The sequence below is a fragment of the Pungitius pungitius genome, chromosome 4, assembly GCF_949316345.1.
Source record: "Pungitius pungitius chromosome 4, fPunPun2.1, whole genome shotgun sequence".
In the NCBI taxonomy this organism is placed as follows: domain Eukaryota; kingdom Metazoa; phylum Chordata; class Actinopteri; order Perciformes; family Gasterosteidae; genus Pungitius; species Pungitius pungitius.
In genome coordinates, this window is record NC_084903.1 from 1,389,036 (window position 1) to 1,405,745 (window position 16,710).

Here is a 16,710-nt window from a genome sequence, read left to right on the forward strand (position 1 = left end):
AGACGTGGAAGGCAGGTGCGGGAAAAAACAACTTTTGTAGGTCATCAAAAGTTAATAAGATAATGGCTTATTTCACACATCTGTCTGAGTACGCCTGTGTGTCACCTACGCAGCCTTCTGCATCTCCATCTGCGTGTGGATGAGAAGAGCCGGGTGGCACACAGCACAAAGGCACATCAGAGGGCCGCCCCCCCCCCTCTCCTCTTTGTAGCAGCGCTGAGCCTGCACTCTTTCCGTAGCTCCTGCTGCCGCCGCCACCAAAGCCCGGTTACTCCTTTAAGGCCGCTTTCTCTTTTGGTCTTTTCCCTTTTCTGGGTTTTTTTTTCCGCTGATGTCAACAGAGTGGCTTCACAGAGCGCTGTGTGTCTCTCTCTCTCTCTCTCTCTCTCTCGCACACACACACACACACACACACACCTCATTTGCAAAACCACAAAAAAGGGAATAGAAGGAAGGAACAGAAGAAGAAGGAGCGCCAGGCGAGATGGGCACAGCCGCGCTGCCGCTCTCCCTCCCTTCTCGGTGTCAGAAACAAAAGGAAAAACACACTTTCAAAGTTTCCCCCCACTGTTCTCCCTAGCAGCCGAGATGGGTTCTTGGCTTTAATGAACACCAATTAAATGCGGTTGTATCGCTGCACTCAAGGGCTACGGGAGATGAAGTCACCAATGACTCAGGACGGGCGCTTTTGTACCTCAACTTTGGGCTGACTGACTCCTGTTTATCAACTTAAAAGGGTAAAAGAGGTGAAAAAGGAAAAAGAGGGTTGCTTATATTAGCTTTTATGTGTTTATGTTAGCGGTACACTTGCATTTTGAGAGCGATGAAAGCGCGTTTGTGTGCGCGGCGCTCCGTGCGGGAACGTTGGGAGCGTACGAGCCCATGTTCAAGTTTGTGTGTTTAACAGGGCGTGTGTGTTTGTGCGATCGAATGTCCTGATGAAAGTTTATCTCCAAACTCCAGTGAGCATTTTGCATGAACACAACTCATCCATCGTGCATGGGTAGGCGGCCGTGGGCCAAAAGGAGAGGAGAACCAACGATCAACTCTTTCAGACACAACCAAAAACTGCTTGGAAGAAAGAAGAAAAGACGACCTTCTCTACTGTGTGTGTGTCTGTGTGTGTGTGTGCGTGTGTTTGCGTCGTTCCCACCTTACAGGAGTCCAGTCGGTGCTGTGCGATGGTTGAAACCTTTTCTACTACGGTCCGGAGACGAGCCTGTGCGGCGTGAGAGATGAACGTCACCGCCTCCATTGGCACCTCAGTGACTCCAAACTTCCTGGCTGTGAAGGACAGGACGAAACGTTTGGTTGTTACCATCACCTTTGACCCCCTCTTCGATCCATCAAAACCTCGATCGCCTCGCTGGTTCTGTCGCAATTGAAATGTTGATCCTCCCTTCGTACCATCTGGGAGGTTTATGACACAAGGGATGAACGGGTTGAAAACTGGTGGTATTATCGGATGGAAACAACAGCTAATCAGGTACAAGCTAATTGTTTTGCCACATGCGCACACACACACACAAATATACACACAACATCCCACAAAAACACAGCAAAGAGAGGGTGGCGACTTTCAGTTCCCGCACACGTGCACATGTGTGCTCACAGGTAAACTGAACGTGCATTTACCACCCAGGAATAGGAAAGGAAAAGTTCATTTGTTTCACAGTCTCAATGCAAATTCCAGAGTGGCTTCACTAGCTGAGCTCCTCCGAGTGCGTAGACGACACTGACCATCTCTTTGTCACCGGAGAAGGATAATTTAGTTTCCTTGGAGCAAAAAAAAAATCTGAAGTCATAACAAAAGAGAGGAGGACAGACTTTGGTGGGGTTGCTATCTGTTTCCAACTTCCTTTTAAATTATTCCATTACCAGGATTTTCTCTCTAGCACCCTTTTAAGTAAACCACACCAATTATTTAAATCAGCCGAACAATGCATATACTCACCCGCTGGAGCTTTGAAATAGGATGGAGGGAGCCCTGTTAGCCTTATAATTACAGGGGCAGTACATGTGGCAATGTCACAAGGTCAACGCATAACACTAATGGGCTCTGCTTCATGAAAAATAAGATCTTTCAGGGATATTAATATTTCAGAGAAAGTTTAAGAGACTTAGACAGAGAGCCACATTACTGTGAGCTAAAAAAAAAAACATATTCTTGGACTGAAACAAATCGCTATTATTCACCTCGAGAAAAGGGGGCGGAAAGAGACTAATGAACAGAAAAGCTTTGATTTTTTTTTGCTAATTTCTACAACAAAAAAAGATAACAAGAATAACATGAACCAAAGATTACTGCATCTCCAGTTGGGACGAAGTGTGTGGGAATTTTTATCCTTTCAAGTTACAAGGCCCCGTCGGCGCGGCAACGTCAGCCGGTGGGTCAGTCTGTCCGTCTGTCCTTGGTTTCAGATTAAACAATCTCACACAGGATTGGATGGAATGCCACCAGATTCCCTGCAGATATCTTAATGAATTTACTAACTTTATTTTCATAGTGGCGCTGGGTTAAAAGTCAGCAGGTCACACCTGAACTTCCCGTACTGAAATGGCAAACATATGAACCACTGCACCTGCAAGCACCGTGATTACCACAATATGTCTGCATGTTGAAGCTAGCATTCAACTAGCATTCAACTAGCACAGACTTGCAGAGCTGCTGCTGCTGCTGCTGCTTGTACGTGTGAGCTCTGTCACAGCTGACCTCCGGATTACGTCACGGTGTGAGCTGGGGGGGAAAAAACGCAAATCACCTCCCGGCAGTGGGCTGAAGTTGCACATGGAAGATGTCCTCTTGTTGCTGTGTTCTCGGCTGCCAGAATCTATATTGCATAGAGATGAAGAACTCGGAGCCTACGCTGCAGCGAGCTCCCTCTTACGTGACCGATGCAGGCCGATCTCTGAGTACAGTTATTACAGGATGTCTCTGATCAATGCGGTCAGAGCTGTGTACACCTTGAGTTATGATGATCATAGACCTTGTGTGTGTATTTTTCACTTACTCTCTTGTTAGGTAACACTACTGCAGCGGACTGCACGTCACCTTCATCGCACCAGACAGCGTCAAGAAATCCAATGGACAGACACAATCTGCATGGAGGCCTGGTAACTTGAATATTTCTATAGTATAGAACTGAATGGTATCCATGGAAACAAGGGTCCCCCTGAAAAGTAGCTAGCGGTGAACGTGGAACAGGGCCTGAATGACCCAGCTACAATAGTTTGTGTCCATAGTATCTGCCTTCTCTCTGCCCACGGACATTTATTAGGCCGAGATTCTCCCGAGATACTCAAAGTGCCCCTGGGGAAGCTGACTGCATGTGCTAGTCAGAATAAACTCCTTTTGACTGCACGTCAGTAGTCAGGATCCAGTGCAGCCACACTCCATCAAGTTATATCCGTGCTCCGGTCCACAACCCTTTTAGACATGATGCCAGTTATATGAGCACAGCTTTTGTTAAGAACATACAGGGAATGAATTGACCACTAGAAAACCATATTTTCATAGCCGAGGAGAAAAAAGAAACGTATTGAAGATTTACAGAACACACACAGATCCTTTTGAAAAACTCTAATGAGCCCATGATGCTCAGTGTGATCTGCGGTGACCACAGCACTGGTTGTTTAAATAATCTCCTTTAGGAAGGACTCTCACATTGCCTGCTTTTTAAAAATAGTGAGCAAAAATAGTTGACTAAATCACAGATTCAAAGGATTTCAAACTAATTGACTTTACTAGGTAAAACACAACAATTATCTTTGACCTTTGTCGTTAATTGTTAACCGCTGACAACTAAAACTATTTGTAAAAAGCTATTTAATTTACTCTCAAACAGACACGAATGGTAAAACCACAGAAACAGGAGTAGAAGGGACCTTCCCACTCAAACCAACATAGTATATCGGATTAGCAAGCTAGCTGGCTAGTAAGCTAGCTCGCTAACTCCACCAGGTTACCCTGGTTACCTGGCACAGGGTCTAACTCCGCCTCACTTCCTGTCGCTCTGGGGGAGGACGGGCTAGTTACCCCCCACCGATGAGGCTGTCACCGTAACAACAGCAAAAACTTTCCATTTTCCATTTGTGCGTGTCAAATGACCACGGAAAACATATTTCTATGTTCTTCTGGCTCCGAGAGACATTGCAGCTCATGTCTTACAACATGTTTCTGTTGACCCCCCCGCACCCCCCTTAAAGCATTCCCTGCTAGCGGCATGGTAGAAAACTGACATGATGTGAGCGCAGCATGAGTCTCTTCTTATGTTTTGAAATTGAATCAAGTTCAAGTTGCGGGGAATAAAGCTTGAGAACACATCCAATTAGGGTCAACAATGCTGTCCTTCGCCTTCAGCTGTTATCACGACGCAGCTAAGACCTGCACTGAGTCAACAATCAACAAACGCTGTTTCTTTCTTTGTGCTTGGACATATTTACAGGTGATTGGTGTTTCTCTACTAATGTTTGTGTCCCCTGTTGTACGTGTGTGTGTGTGTATCGGCTCAGACATGCATGTATGTGCAAGTGATTGAATGCGTGTGTGAACCTCAAAGTGTGACTGGACTATTATTACTTCGAGGAGCTTTTCTAGGGGGCTCCAGCTGCGCTTGAGTTCTGGTTCCTGGGGAGGGCTGGAGTGCTTCAGGGAGGCTACAGCCTTCTCCCCCCCCCATGCCCAGCTCAAGGACCAGCCTGGGAAGATATGAGGAGGGGAGGGACGGAGAGCATTCTGGAGAGGGGGGTCGACACAAGTGCCTTCTTCTGTGAGGGTGGGAGGGGGGGGCACAAGACACGGAGAGACTTGAGGAGGGAAAATAAAGGAGAGGAACCCAAAATCCTCTTGTGGAGTCAGTATTAAAAAAAAGAAGAAGAAATCACATTTAAAATGGAAGAGTAAGGTGTCAGAAGAAAAAGGAGAGACGCAGAGACCCTGCGTTTTGCGGGGGGGGGGGCCCAGCGTTAAAAGTGCAAATGCCGCTGAACACAAAGAGGCAGAGCGGCGCTGCAGCCGAGGCGCTTTGTGATTGAGCCGAGCTGGCAGGCCCGGGGAGCCTCCCTCGGACCGCTGTCGGGCCGAGGGCGCAGAGGGGCCAATCACTGACACAACAAAGCTGCACAAGTGCCACTTCCCCAGCAGGGGGCGCCCTAGCCTCCTGCCCCTGTATCGCGCTGCTCCCCTCCCCCCCCCCCCCCCCCCCCCCCGGGAAGAAAGATTTATATTTTTAAAACAATCCCCTCTGCCCTAAAGGTGACGGGATAACAGCCACGCCGCGTACGGGAACATGACCTGCAGGGTTACACTAAAGATACTTTAATGGAGATAAGACGAGACGAGGGCGCCAGAGCGCCCGCCACGCGGGATTACAGGTTGTGTTTTATGATCCGACGCGCTGGGCCGAGATGCGGCATCGATTAAAACGTGCAACGCCGTGTGCGTTCGGCAGGGTTGGGATCCACTGCAAGAAGAGAAACAGAATCACAACCCCACTGCCGAGTCTTATCCCTCTAAACCCTGTTCCTTTAGTCCAGAGGACAATCTGACAGCCAGCCTTCAAAAGACAAACCCATAAAGTATTTATGTGTGTGCCTGGGGTCCACTGAGTTCAGGCAGCCACTGAAGAATTCATTAAAGGAGGTGAAAGAATTGTTAAGTGTATCAAATTGAAGCCGAGGCCAAACAAGAAAAGGCTCAGACTGAACCGCTGAAGGAGAGAGAAAAAAGAAGAAGAAGAAAAAAAAAATGTCTTTAGTGATGACACTATAAATACAGAAACAACATGTTCCTCACACAACAGGACAACAGTTGGTGATTTCATCACTCCTACCGACTGCTCCCCCCCCCCCCCCCCCCCAGCTTTGGCCGCCCCAACAGCGGCTCTACATGGGAGAGGCTCCCTGACTGCAGCAGGGAACGCACGCATACCGTCTTACCCGTTTCCAGGATGCGCCGATGGAGCAGGCCCGGGTGGAGGAAGGCCTCGTCTTTGCACGAGCGGATGTGCGTCCCCACCAGCTCGGAGTTGGTGGCGAGGATTCTCGCGCTCTCCTCATTCAGGTTCACGCCGGCCATGGAGGCCACGTCGTTGATGTCGTCATCGTCCCTGCAACGTGAGAGATGGTACGTGAGCCAAAGGCGTGGGAGGAAACCCCGCCCTCTCCTCCGATATCAGTGATATCTTCCCCGACTGTCGTCATTACGTCCTTTTTATTGGAGATTTACATTTAGAAGCATCAGCCTACATGGGGATACTAACTGAAGACCTCGAGGCCTCTCCCCTGTTTCATCTTGTAGATGGTTACATTGTTTCCGGTGTGCAACCTCCACTTCTTCTCCTGCTCTGTTTACTGGCGCAGCCTGCAGCACCAACCAATCACAGAACTGCTAGCTGAGTGCGTTTCCTGAGCATTGGACGTTGATCTCTCTGGTTGTGATTAGAGATTTGAGGGAACACGTCTCGGTGCAGAGCAAGCACCGAAATAGACTTGTCTCAGAGGTAGATGAAGTTAAACTAAAGTCGATGAAGGTCGCACACTGACTCTGGGCGAAAGGCCCCTTTGGGAGGCTGTCTTTGGGGATCTTGTCCTCGCCACAGCATCAGTGACCCCTACTGGTTGGTCTGTCCACGCTGTCTCCTTCCCTGTTGAGAGAAACGGGCTTTGGGCTGTACTGCAGGAGGAAATGCGGAGCAACAGCCTCATAAACAACCCCCCCCGCCCCACCCTTAATATCAGTATTCATGTCTTAACAATACCAACATATGCTCCTGCTTTTATTCATGAATATTTCCTTGGCTGACAACACCGATCCGTTTTGTGACAGAGGGCTCCGCGTTGGTCTTAATGGCACACAATTTCCACGGCGGGGGCTATTTGTGGCGGCGCTCCGCGAGGCGGGGAGATAAAGAGCGTTTGGACGGCGCTAAGGACGCTCCTGAGGATTGGCACGGAGCCGTGATGAATCTGGCCCTGTGCTAATGTCAACAAACCCTATTTGCACACCGCTTTGCACACCATTTTCCTTTGATGCCACGGTCATTTCTCACAGGCATAAAGGCGATTTCGCGGTGTTTACACGTGATTTCGCCGTAGCGGCGAGAGGCGGAACGGGCCACAAATGGGGTCCTCGCATCCTTCAAAAGGGCTGCAGCTCTCGTTGGGCAAACACAGCGCTTGGCGGGTAGCGGCGGTGGTTCTGGCCTGAATTAAGCCGAGGTCGGCGACGCTTTGTGCTCACAGGACCCGCCCGGGGGGGCCCACCGCGGCGGCCCCCTTTGAGTGGCTCTGTCTGACGGAAGGGGACCGAGAACCAGAGCCCACGCAGAGCGGCCCCCTCTAACCGCTCAACCGGCCCACCGCCACGGTCCTTTGCGTCCCATGCCTGTGTGTGTGTGTGTGTGTGTGTGTGTGTGCCATGCTCTGGCCCGTTGGCACAGCTCCACCCCGTGACGACCTCCCGCTCCCTGGGTGCCGGCCGGCGGAGAGCAGATATGAAACTTGACACCACGGCAGGAGGTTGACAAAGACGATTAGAGCATCTCCCTGCACGCCACACTCCTCCACCTTCGCCCCTCTCCGCGGTCCAATCACGCCCTCGCAGAGGGGATCTACATAACGACGCGGGCGGGGATCCGCGGGATTATAGCCTGTGCTGCGGGCCGCCCTTCTTCATCACGTCCTCGTGGATGACTCGGCTTGTCCTGAAAAGAAAGGCGCCCGAGGCCACGCGCAGCCTGGTAGGCCGCGGCTTCAAACCATACAGGCAGTCAGCTTAGATTCACCCGGCAGGATGATGAGCGCCTCACTTACTTTTCACTTGTTAACAAATGGCGACAAGAAAAACACATTTGTGGAAAAACGCTTAATTATGGTAGATGAAAATGCTTTTACATTATTTCCTTTGAAATTGGTTGTGTGCTTTGCTTATAAATCATAATAATAGGTAATACTGTCTAAGTTGGGATGGATGGGATTAGTCTCTTTAGCGAATATGTTTGCATCCACATTAGAAAAAAAACTAAAAAGTGAATTCATAATTGTGTTACCTCAAAATAGAAAATAGCGCTGATGAAATGGGGAATAACAAATACCCATAGAAGTAGTTTGCTTTTTCCATTGCAAGATGTTTTGTTCATTTTCACCAGCAGAACTGATTTGGTGCACAATCCCCGAATGTTTGTTAACACTGGGCACCACTGCACAGGAGCACCGCCGGGGGGTCCGAGGCTGATGCCGCGTGGTCTTACTTCAGGCCGCCTGTACTCGCCCGGGGTTCAAATCAAACGGCGGTGCCGCGGAGAGAGAGAGAGAGAGAGAGAGAGAGAGAGGGGGTCTGACATTAAAAGAAGGGAGCGAGACATGGAATGCTAAATATTCCCCACGACACCTCTGAGCTAATAAAGCGGAGATGCAATTAGCCGCCACCGGAGAAGAAGTGTGGAGCGGCCTCCCCTCTGATTGGTCCGCAGCCGGCGGGCCCCGCATCCATACATATGCATGTCGTCTCGTGTTTTGAGTGTGGGGGGGCGGGGGGGGGCACGCCTCGGGGGTTGTGGCGGGATTGCCATTTGGAGGCTGTGCGTGTTTTTGAGTGTGTGTGTGGGGGGGGGGGGACTTTGGGAGGATGACGGGAGGATGGGGGGGGGGGGGGGGGGTTCACCATCACCAGCAGCACCCAGGTGGGTCTGCAGCTGGCGGGATGATAACCTGACGTATCAGGGCATCGGTGGCTCGAGAGGGCCGAGTAAACCCAGCGACTAAAGCGGCGCCCAGTTTAGTAAATTACTATTAATCCATCACGCTTTCTTTTTTTACTTCGGTACGCCACCCACTCTGTGCACACGCTACTCTTGTGGCCGCAGGGGGCTTCCGCCAGTTTTTTGGGGAGGTCACTCTTGAGGTCTAATTGAGTGCAATTTTATTTGTAGAGCCTTTTATTTATTGTATTTCATTTTATTTGACACCACATGGCAAATTAACGGAGCAACAAAGGATGTAAGCACAAAGGCACAATGAACTCCCTTTGCTGGATGGACCCACTGGCAACAGTGACTGGCGAGTGAGAGAAGCCTCTCCCCCGGGTGAGGTTTCCCGTGCGGGTACGAAAGTGTCTTTGCACGCTTAGGGAACGAGGTCAAAATTTTCGGATTGGGGGGGGGGGGGCTGCTGAGCTCAGAGGGTTGGCAGAGGGCTGAGGGCCTCGGCTGGCTCGCCTGTGATTACAGCGGATGTTGAGTGTTTACAGAGAGATGAAGGGAGGGAGGGGCACAAAGACAGCTGCTTTCACTCTGTACTGTAAACTACCACACACACACACACACACGCGCGCACACACACACACACACACACACGCACACACACACAGACGGCTGGAGCTGCACTGGAAAACCCCACAAGCCCTGCAGTGTGTATATACATGTGTGTGTTTGCGCTGCAGCTGGCCCACTGGGACCGGTGGCTCGGAGTGACAGCAGCCCACTCAGGCCTGGTGGGACGGGGGGCTGCTGGATGCTGACCGACTGCAGGAAGGACGTCCCCACAACGTCTTCACACCCTTCGTGGCGCTTCGCTCCCCTTTTTTGCCGATTTGTGTAGAAAAATGCGAAAGAAACATGAATTCGAGGAAGGTTAAGGGGGGGGGGGGCGCACAACGTGCTACCTGTGACAAGCGCGTGGACCCGTGCACTCTGCTTGTCCCCCACACGAGCGAGGCGGATCATCACGTGACCTGGATAAAAGGGGATGTAAGCTGCGAAATGTCTGTGGTGCTGTGCGTTATCGGGCTTGTGTCAAAACCGGTGTGTGTGTGTGTGTGTGTGGGGGGGGGGGGGGGGGGCTGTGATCACCGCGGGGGGAAGAGAGAGGTCGACAGTAACAAGCGAGCCTGACAGCTTAATTACCAACGCAGCTAAAGATTTATTGGTTTATCAATCAGGGCCTCGGGGGGCGGCAGCCTTCACCCCTTCGGGAGACGGCAGCCATTACCGCGAACCCGTTGGCCCGCGTGACCTAGACTCTGGAGCCCCCCCCCCCACACACTTCCCCCGGTCACACCGGGCCAACCCTAAAACCCCTGCTCCTGTCAGCACACGCATACACACATTTGACACATAAACAATACCCTCAGATCTTTAGGGATATACACATATGTTCGTGTGCATCCAAGCAGGGACACAAACACGAACAAACAACAGAGGCATATATGCAAACACACACCAGCACACACACACACAAGCAAAGAACATGCACCACAGAGGCCAGCATGTGGGCGATGAACCTTTCATGTTTTGAGACAAAAGCCCAGCTGAAGCGCTGGAGACGGGGCGAGCGGAGCGCCGTATGTTTGACGTTGAACACAGAGGTATTTCTTCCTCTTTTTGGTTTTTCCAGAAAAGCTCCCGACCATCTGGACGCAGTTACCTCGTTTCTCACAAATGAAAAAGGCGATCCTGTCGGGGACGGGCCGCGCGACACTGACGCAGCGAGGGGTCGCCCCCCCCCCCCCCACCACCCCGGGCCCCCAGCCGGGACACGAGAGAGAGCAGCCGCCACCGGGCCTCCAAAGCTGAGAGTGTAGCCTCAAGTCACGGGGTGGGGGGGGCATCTTAGTGAAATGCTGCCCCCGTGTGACGGCGGGCCTGAACAGCGGTTGGGGGGGGGGGGAGGAGGAAGGAAGGAGGGGGGGGGGGGGGGGGGTGTACCTGAAAGAACCTCCTCCAGGGTCGTTGAGCTTGTTTCTCTGATTCCCACAGATCTGAGCGGCAGCGGGGCCCACGGGACTTCTGCCCGCTTGGATGAAGCCTCCCTTCCCCATTGTGCCTGTTAAGAAAAGAGAAGAAGAAGGAGAGGGGGGAGCGGGGGGGGGGGGGGGGGGCAGGGAAGAAAACACAAAACAAAAGCGAGAAGGAGTAACGTTATCATTGAAACGTCCCCTTGCATCTGCATCAAACATCCTCCCGTCCTAACGACTACCTACAAGTGTGTCTCTGTCATCCTCGCAGGGGTAAACGGAGGGCAGCGGCCGGGGAGGGGGGGGGGGTGGTTGTAGGAGGTGTTGGGGCGTGGGGGGCTCCCCAGGTCAGCGCGGAGGAGCGTCGCTCTGTCAATACCACTGCGCTTCACCGGGCTCTCCTTACACTCCTCAAAACGCACGCCGCTCCGAGACACACGTTTGGGTTTTTTCTTTTTCCCGGCGAGGCACAAGGCCTGCCAGAGTGAATTTAAACTTGATTTTTAACAGGCGTGTTCCTCGCCCAGAGGCACGGCCAAAGTATTTTTAGAAACTAGCCCCGCATTGCAATTTATGGGCATAAAACAACCTACAGATCTCCCACTGCAGGCGGTCTCGGTTGAAGGGGGCAGATCAAATTTGTGTGCACCTCCGTTCGCGCGCACGGACGCGCACAGGTTCACACACACACACACACACACACACACCTGAGAGCCCACAGCTCCTCTGTGGGGAGCGTTACGTTGTTTGCAGGGCTCCTGTTTTGTGAGTAAGCAGCAGCGCAAATGTTTGAGGAGGCTTCACAACCCGACAGGAGAAGCAGCAGCGATTCTCTCTGGTGCTGCCGCCTGTTTGCACATCTCAGGGCCCACAGACGCAACGGGGAGACTTTCACTAATGGCTACCTTTGTTGATCACAGGGGGGGGGGGGGGGGGGACCTTCAACCAGAAGGTCGGTCTGTTGAGGCTAAGTTTCAAGTTTTCTCCTAAAACGCCAGAAGGCCCCCGCAGACAAGCGTACCTTGGGTTCTGACGGACTGCGAGATCACCATCGGCATCCGGACGGGGCCCCCGGCGGTGCTTGCTGCCTTGATACCCTGAGGAAGCACAAAACAAACAAAAAAACAACTTCAAAGAATGAAACTCTCCTGGAAATAAGACGAAAGGTTGGGCAGTGGGGGGGGGGGGGGGTGTCCATTTTTGCCACCTTTGCAGACTTGTTCGGCTGGAAGAAACGGCCCCCGGAGCCACTGGCTTCCGTCAAAAGGTGAACGCGAGACACTCGGGACGGAGTTCTGTCCCCGTGCGTGACCTACATTCACATCCCACCACGCCAGACCCGGAGCAGTCAGGGCCAAGACGTAGTTTGGTGGAGGAAGAAGAAGGAACGGAGGTGTGTGTGTGTGTGTGTGTGTGTGTGTGCTGGGCTATTAGAGTCACTTCCTTCCTTGCTTAGCAGCCCCCGGGCTCGACCTCGGGCTCAGCCATCCATTCCTACCAGTTTGCTTCTTGCTGCATATTTTTCAGCCTTGTTTTCCATTCCCTGACACATGCTATATTACTGCTCAAGCTGCTTTGAAAAAGAACAAAAAAAAAAAAAAGGACAGAGGCCATTTTTTCTCTCCCAGAGATGCACTGCAGGGGAATGGGGGGGGGTGCAGGAGGAGCGGCGGGGGACAGAGAAATACATTCAGTCGAGAGACAGCGAGCACCTCTGGCCAGCCAGCGACACAGTTAAGGGGGGTGAGTGTTTTTTTTTTTTACAAATCAGAGGTTAAAAGGGAAGTCACTGAAATTGAAGGATATCCTTCTCTTGTACTTTTTAAATTAGAGGTTATCCTGAAGGTGGATTAAAACGGACATATTTTGACCGAAGGATGACATTCTTCACACACTACTTCAGAAAGGGCCCCTGCTTCCTCAATAAGGCTTTGTTAGCGTTAGCTGTGCGAGCAGATGCAGTTGCATTTATTCATACCTTGCTCTGTTGACCTTCCCACCATTCCTGACGTTGTTATATCATTTGTAACTTCTAAAACAGTTTTTATCGGCCCCCCCGATGTTGCAGCATAGAATGAACTGCTGTGTCGCGATGTGGCCTACTTCCTGCTCTCCAATCATTCCCCACCAAATACAGCATTTGCCCCGAGGAAGTTCGAAGCCCAGCAACTCTCATGAGAGCTAGTGGTGTAATTTATATATTATATTTCAAAAATAAAAACAAAAAATTGTCTTAAAATACCAATATTATCAGACATTTCTTGCAATACGAAACAGGCCACAATCCCATTAAACCCAGACCGTACTTCCTCCAGGAACCGATGTGTATCTTTGAAAAACATCTTTTCTAAAAGTCCCTATGCGGAGCAGCAACACTCGTTAAGTTAAAACCGCTCCACTTCACATTTGAGACTTTACCACACTAGCGCTACTGTAAGAAATGTGACCCGTGCTGCTGCCCTACGAGAGCCTAATTCCACTAGCTGTCTGCTCTCAGACTGCGTGTGCCGGAGGCCATCATTTACTAATGTTGTGTGGGATAACTTATGCTGGTGTTTTATGCATGTGTGTGTGTGTGTGTGTGCATGAGAGAGGGATGCAGAGGGAGACCAGAGGCCTGTTCCAGGAAATGGACTGCGGCCGCCACGTTGCTTTAAAAAAATTGACCCGGGGCTGACCTAGTTACCTCGCTTCACCCTTCAACGGTTAACGGGCAGAGGGAGGGAGGGGGGGATTGGGGGAGTGGGGGGGGGGTAGATACAGTGAGAGATTCTGAAGAGATGGAGGGAGAGATAAAGAGAGAGGGGAAGAGAAAGCAAGTGATGGAAAGAAGAAGAAAATAATGCCAGTGAGGAAAAAAGAAATGACCCTCCCCACTGAGGATAGGGGGTCTCCTCTGAAGAGCACCCTGGCAGACCTGCACGGAAAGCTCGTCAAACGGATCTAACGGCAAACTACTTTGACGCCAAGATATAAATATGGAGGAGACATCAACGTGCGGGCCACTGGAGCTTAAACCAACACAGCATCCAGGTGTTGAAGTCTAAAAATACCGTCTACTGGTAAAGAAAAGCCAACAATGTCTTAAAATGTTAAAAAGTAGTGTGTGGGAGTGTCTTTGGTGCCATTTTTTTTCTCATTCTTCCGAATGTAGTAGTCAGATGTGGCAGATGCCTGCCGGTAATCATCAAGGTCCCTTTGAGAGCACCCCCCCCCCCCCCCTCTCTGAATGTAGGAGCACAGTGGCTGAATACTTGCTACTTTCCCCCCCCCCGTGTTCCCTTGCGTACATACCACGGCGGCTGCATGCCCCGGCGCCCCGGCAGGCGGCGCGCCGGCACCCGGCGTGATGCTGACGCTGTTGGGGTGGCGCGCGCGGACAGCTGGCCCGGACGCGAGGGTGGGAGGGGCCCCGCAGGGCGGCGGTTTGACCCCCTGCTGCTGGGACGGGGTCGGGGACTGCTGACTGTTCATCAGGGACAGCCTCAGGGCCGGCAGGCTCTTCTGTTGACGGGCAGACAGAGGTTGGGGGGGGGGGGGGGGTTGAGAGTCGGGACGGCAGAAAAAACACGCATGCAGGGGAGGGTGAACCTTCACAGCTGGGAAAACAGAGACAACGGTGACGATGCTGAAATGGCTCACTTCGTACTGTACTTCAAACTAAACATTTCCCATCTTCAGGTGAGTGGGCTTCTCCCCGCGACCAAACGGCGTGCATCAAGCATAGCCGCCATCGGATGACCCCTGACCAAACGTCCCGGGGGAGCCGACGCCAGCCCCGCGCAGACTATGTCAGGCAGATTCCTTTGACCTAAGAGGCCTAACGCTGCATGACAACGTGTGTCTGCGGCCGCGTCGGGCGGGCTCGCCGTCTCGATGTGACGCTCATCGCGGCTGGCTGGAGAAAGCGCCCCCCCCCCCCCCCCCCCCCCCCCCCCCGGCTGCTGGCAGGGACGGCTGCGGGGGCCACTGTCACACACAGTCACAAGTCAGGCCAGAGGGGTGTGTGTGTGTGTGTGTGTATCACTCTTCTGTCAGAGGCATGGCCATCCCTGGCCTTGGTGCTAGGGAAAGGACTACTTTAAAGTGGCTTGGGTAGCCACGCTGAGGGAGAGATTTAAGGGGCAGTTTCCGGAAGTGGTTTGATTTAAGGGGCCAATTTAGAGCTAAGGGGCCCAGTTAACTGTCAAAGTTGGGACCCGGCCTAAAGAGGGCTCTTTTATGAGACGCACGTTTGAGGTCAAGTTTCAGGTCAATGGTGGCCAGTTAAAAAGGGACATTTATAAATCAGGTTTTGGAGAGGCGTCGGGAAAAGGCTGTTTCACCCGGTCGCTCTGAGAAAAGCTGATGGTGAACAGGTCAACATGGTTTAGAAGAGAGGACCCCCACCTTGAGAAAGGGCACCAGGTACGGCTGTGGCGACGACTTGAGCTCAGTCTGCAGCCGGCTGGTGAACTCCTCCGGCTCAATCTTGGCATCCTGTCAAGGAGAGGAGGGGGGTATGGGGGGGGGGGGGGGGGTAAAAGCATAAACACACCCGTTCAGAAGGGCAGACAGTAAGTCAAACAACAACGCGGTGACGTGAACGTAAAGAGATGCTCATGGATGTGCAACTGGAGCCTAGAGGGTTCAGGAGGAGTTCCATGCTGCCATCTACAGGTTTAATGTATTCATTGCAACAACTCACTCAACACTTCATCTGTCAGATTGCTGCCCAAAAAGAAAGTCTCTTTACTACACAGGCAGAAAACGTCCATGACATCTGGGACCAGTGCTCACCAGCAGGTCCTGAACCAGAGACTTGACGTTTTTGGAGGTCTCGGGGGACGGAGAGTTGTGGGACGCCAGCTTGATGAGCGTGGCCAGGAAATTCTTGCACTTCTTGACATTCTCCTGCATTTCCTGTCGGAGGCAAGAGAGGAAAACACATTCACCTGAAGAATTGCCCGCTGCACAATCATCTCTGGAGCCAAATGAAACGGGACACCTGTCGTCCAAAACTGCCAGGGGCAATAAACCGAGGGCCCTTAGAGGGCTCTGCGACCTACATACATACATATGTCTATATGTATGTGAGAATGCATGTGAATCAGCAGCTATGTGCCGATTATGAATATGCATGCATTTGTAAGTCTGTGTGTGTGTGTGTCTCGGAACAATAGTGCGTCCCTTGCGTCCGTAATGCCTTCTTGTGAACGCATGAGTGTGAACGTGTTTGGGCATGTGTGAGACTCTCGGTGCGGGGGGGGCCAGCTGCGAGAGGCTGCGAGGCTGCAGGGTCCGCGGTTGTCGGGTGTTGGGGAGGGAGGGGGGGGCAGGCGCCTGTCACACAGCCGGGCGCCGCCCTCGAGGGTGAAGTGTGCGAGCGGCGCGGGGGGGGGGAGGGGGGGTGCAGAGAGGGAGCGGACCTGGGACGCGGGGTTCGCGGCGATGCTGGTCTGAGGAAGCTGCGTCGGCTGGGAGGCCGCCGGGGCCGGGGCTTGGGGGGCCACCGCCACCGCGGGGGTCTGCTGCGTAGCCGGCGCTGGCGCGGCCGGCGCGGCCGGCGCCACGGGGGCCTTCTGCAAGGAGGAGACAGAGAGATGAACAGGACGTGACGTCTCGCTCGCAGCAAGGCCACGGAGAACAGGAGGCGCTGCCTGTCACATCTGGTGTCCCGACCACGGCGGACGTTGCTTAACAGACAAGTGAGGCTACGGGAGGAGGGGGGCGGGGGCTCCTCGCTCCAGGCTGGGAAAGACAGGGCGCCTTGGAAGCTTTCCTCCACAGTCACCTACTCCCTTCAGGATCCGTTTCCTATTGGCTCTTTTTCTCGGAGCCACGAGTGAGGCTCCAAAAGCCTTCGCCACCTCTGCTGAATTCCTCGCAGGCCCGTGGCTTCAAAACCGCAGCCCACTGACCACTATATAATATATAATAATATATAATATCCCTCCTACGATCCCTGAGGGGCCGCCCCCTTAGTACAAAGACCTCGA

The 16,710-nt window shown here is 52.6% G+C and overlaps 1 protein-coding gene across 2 annotated transcripts in view; it reads right to left on the minus strand.

Moving 5' to 3' along the window:
- LOC119196266 (transcription initiation factor TFIID subunit 4) overlaps positions 1 to 16,710 on the minus strand; it is a 63,201-nt gene that overhangs the window by 37,663 nt on the left and 8,828 nt on the right. For both annotated transcript variants that reach the window (XM_037451823.2, XM_037451815.2), the window contains 8 exons: positions 16,141 to 16,293; positions 15,512 to 15,634; positions 15,122 to 15,211; positions 14,027 to 14,236; positions 11,754 to 11,829; positions 10,704 to 10,821; positions 5,938 to 6,107; positions 1,154 to 1,284 (listed from right to left, as the gene is read on the minus strand). In XM_037451823.2, the coding sequence (XP_037307720.2) occupies positions 1,154 to 1,284; positions 5,938 to 6,107; positions 10,704 to 10,821; positions 11,754 to 11,829; positions 14,027 to 14,236; positions 15,122 to 15,211; positions 15,512 to 15,634; positions 16,141 to 16,293 (1,071 nt within the window). The remainder of the gene's footprint in view (positions 1 to 1,153; positions 1,285 to 5,937; positions 6,108 to 10,703; positions 10,822 to 11,753; positions 11,830 to 14,026; positions 14,237 to 15,121; positions 15,212 to 15,511; positions 15,635 to 16,140; positions 16,294 to 16,710) is intronic.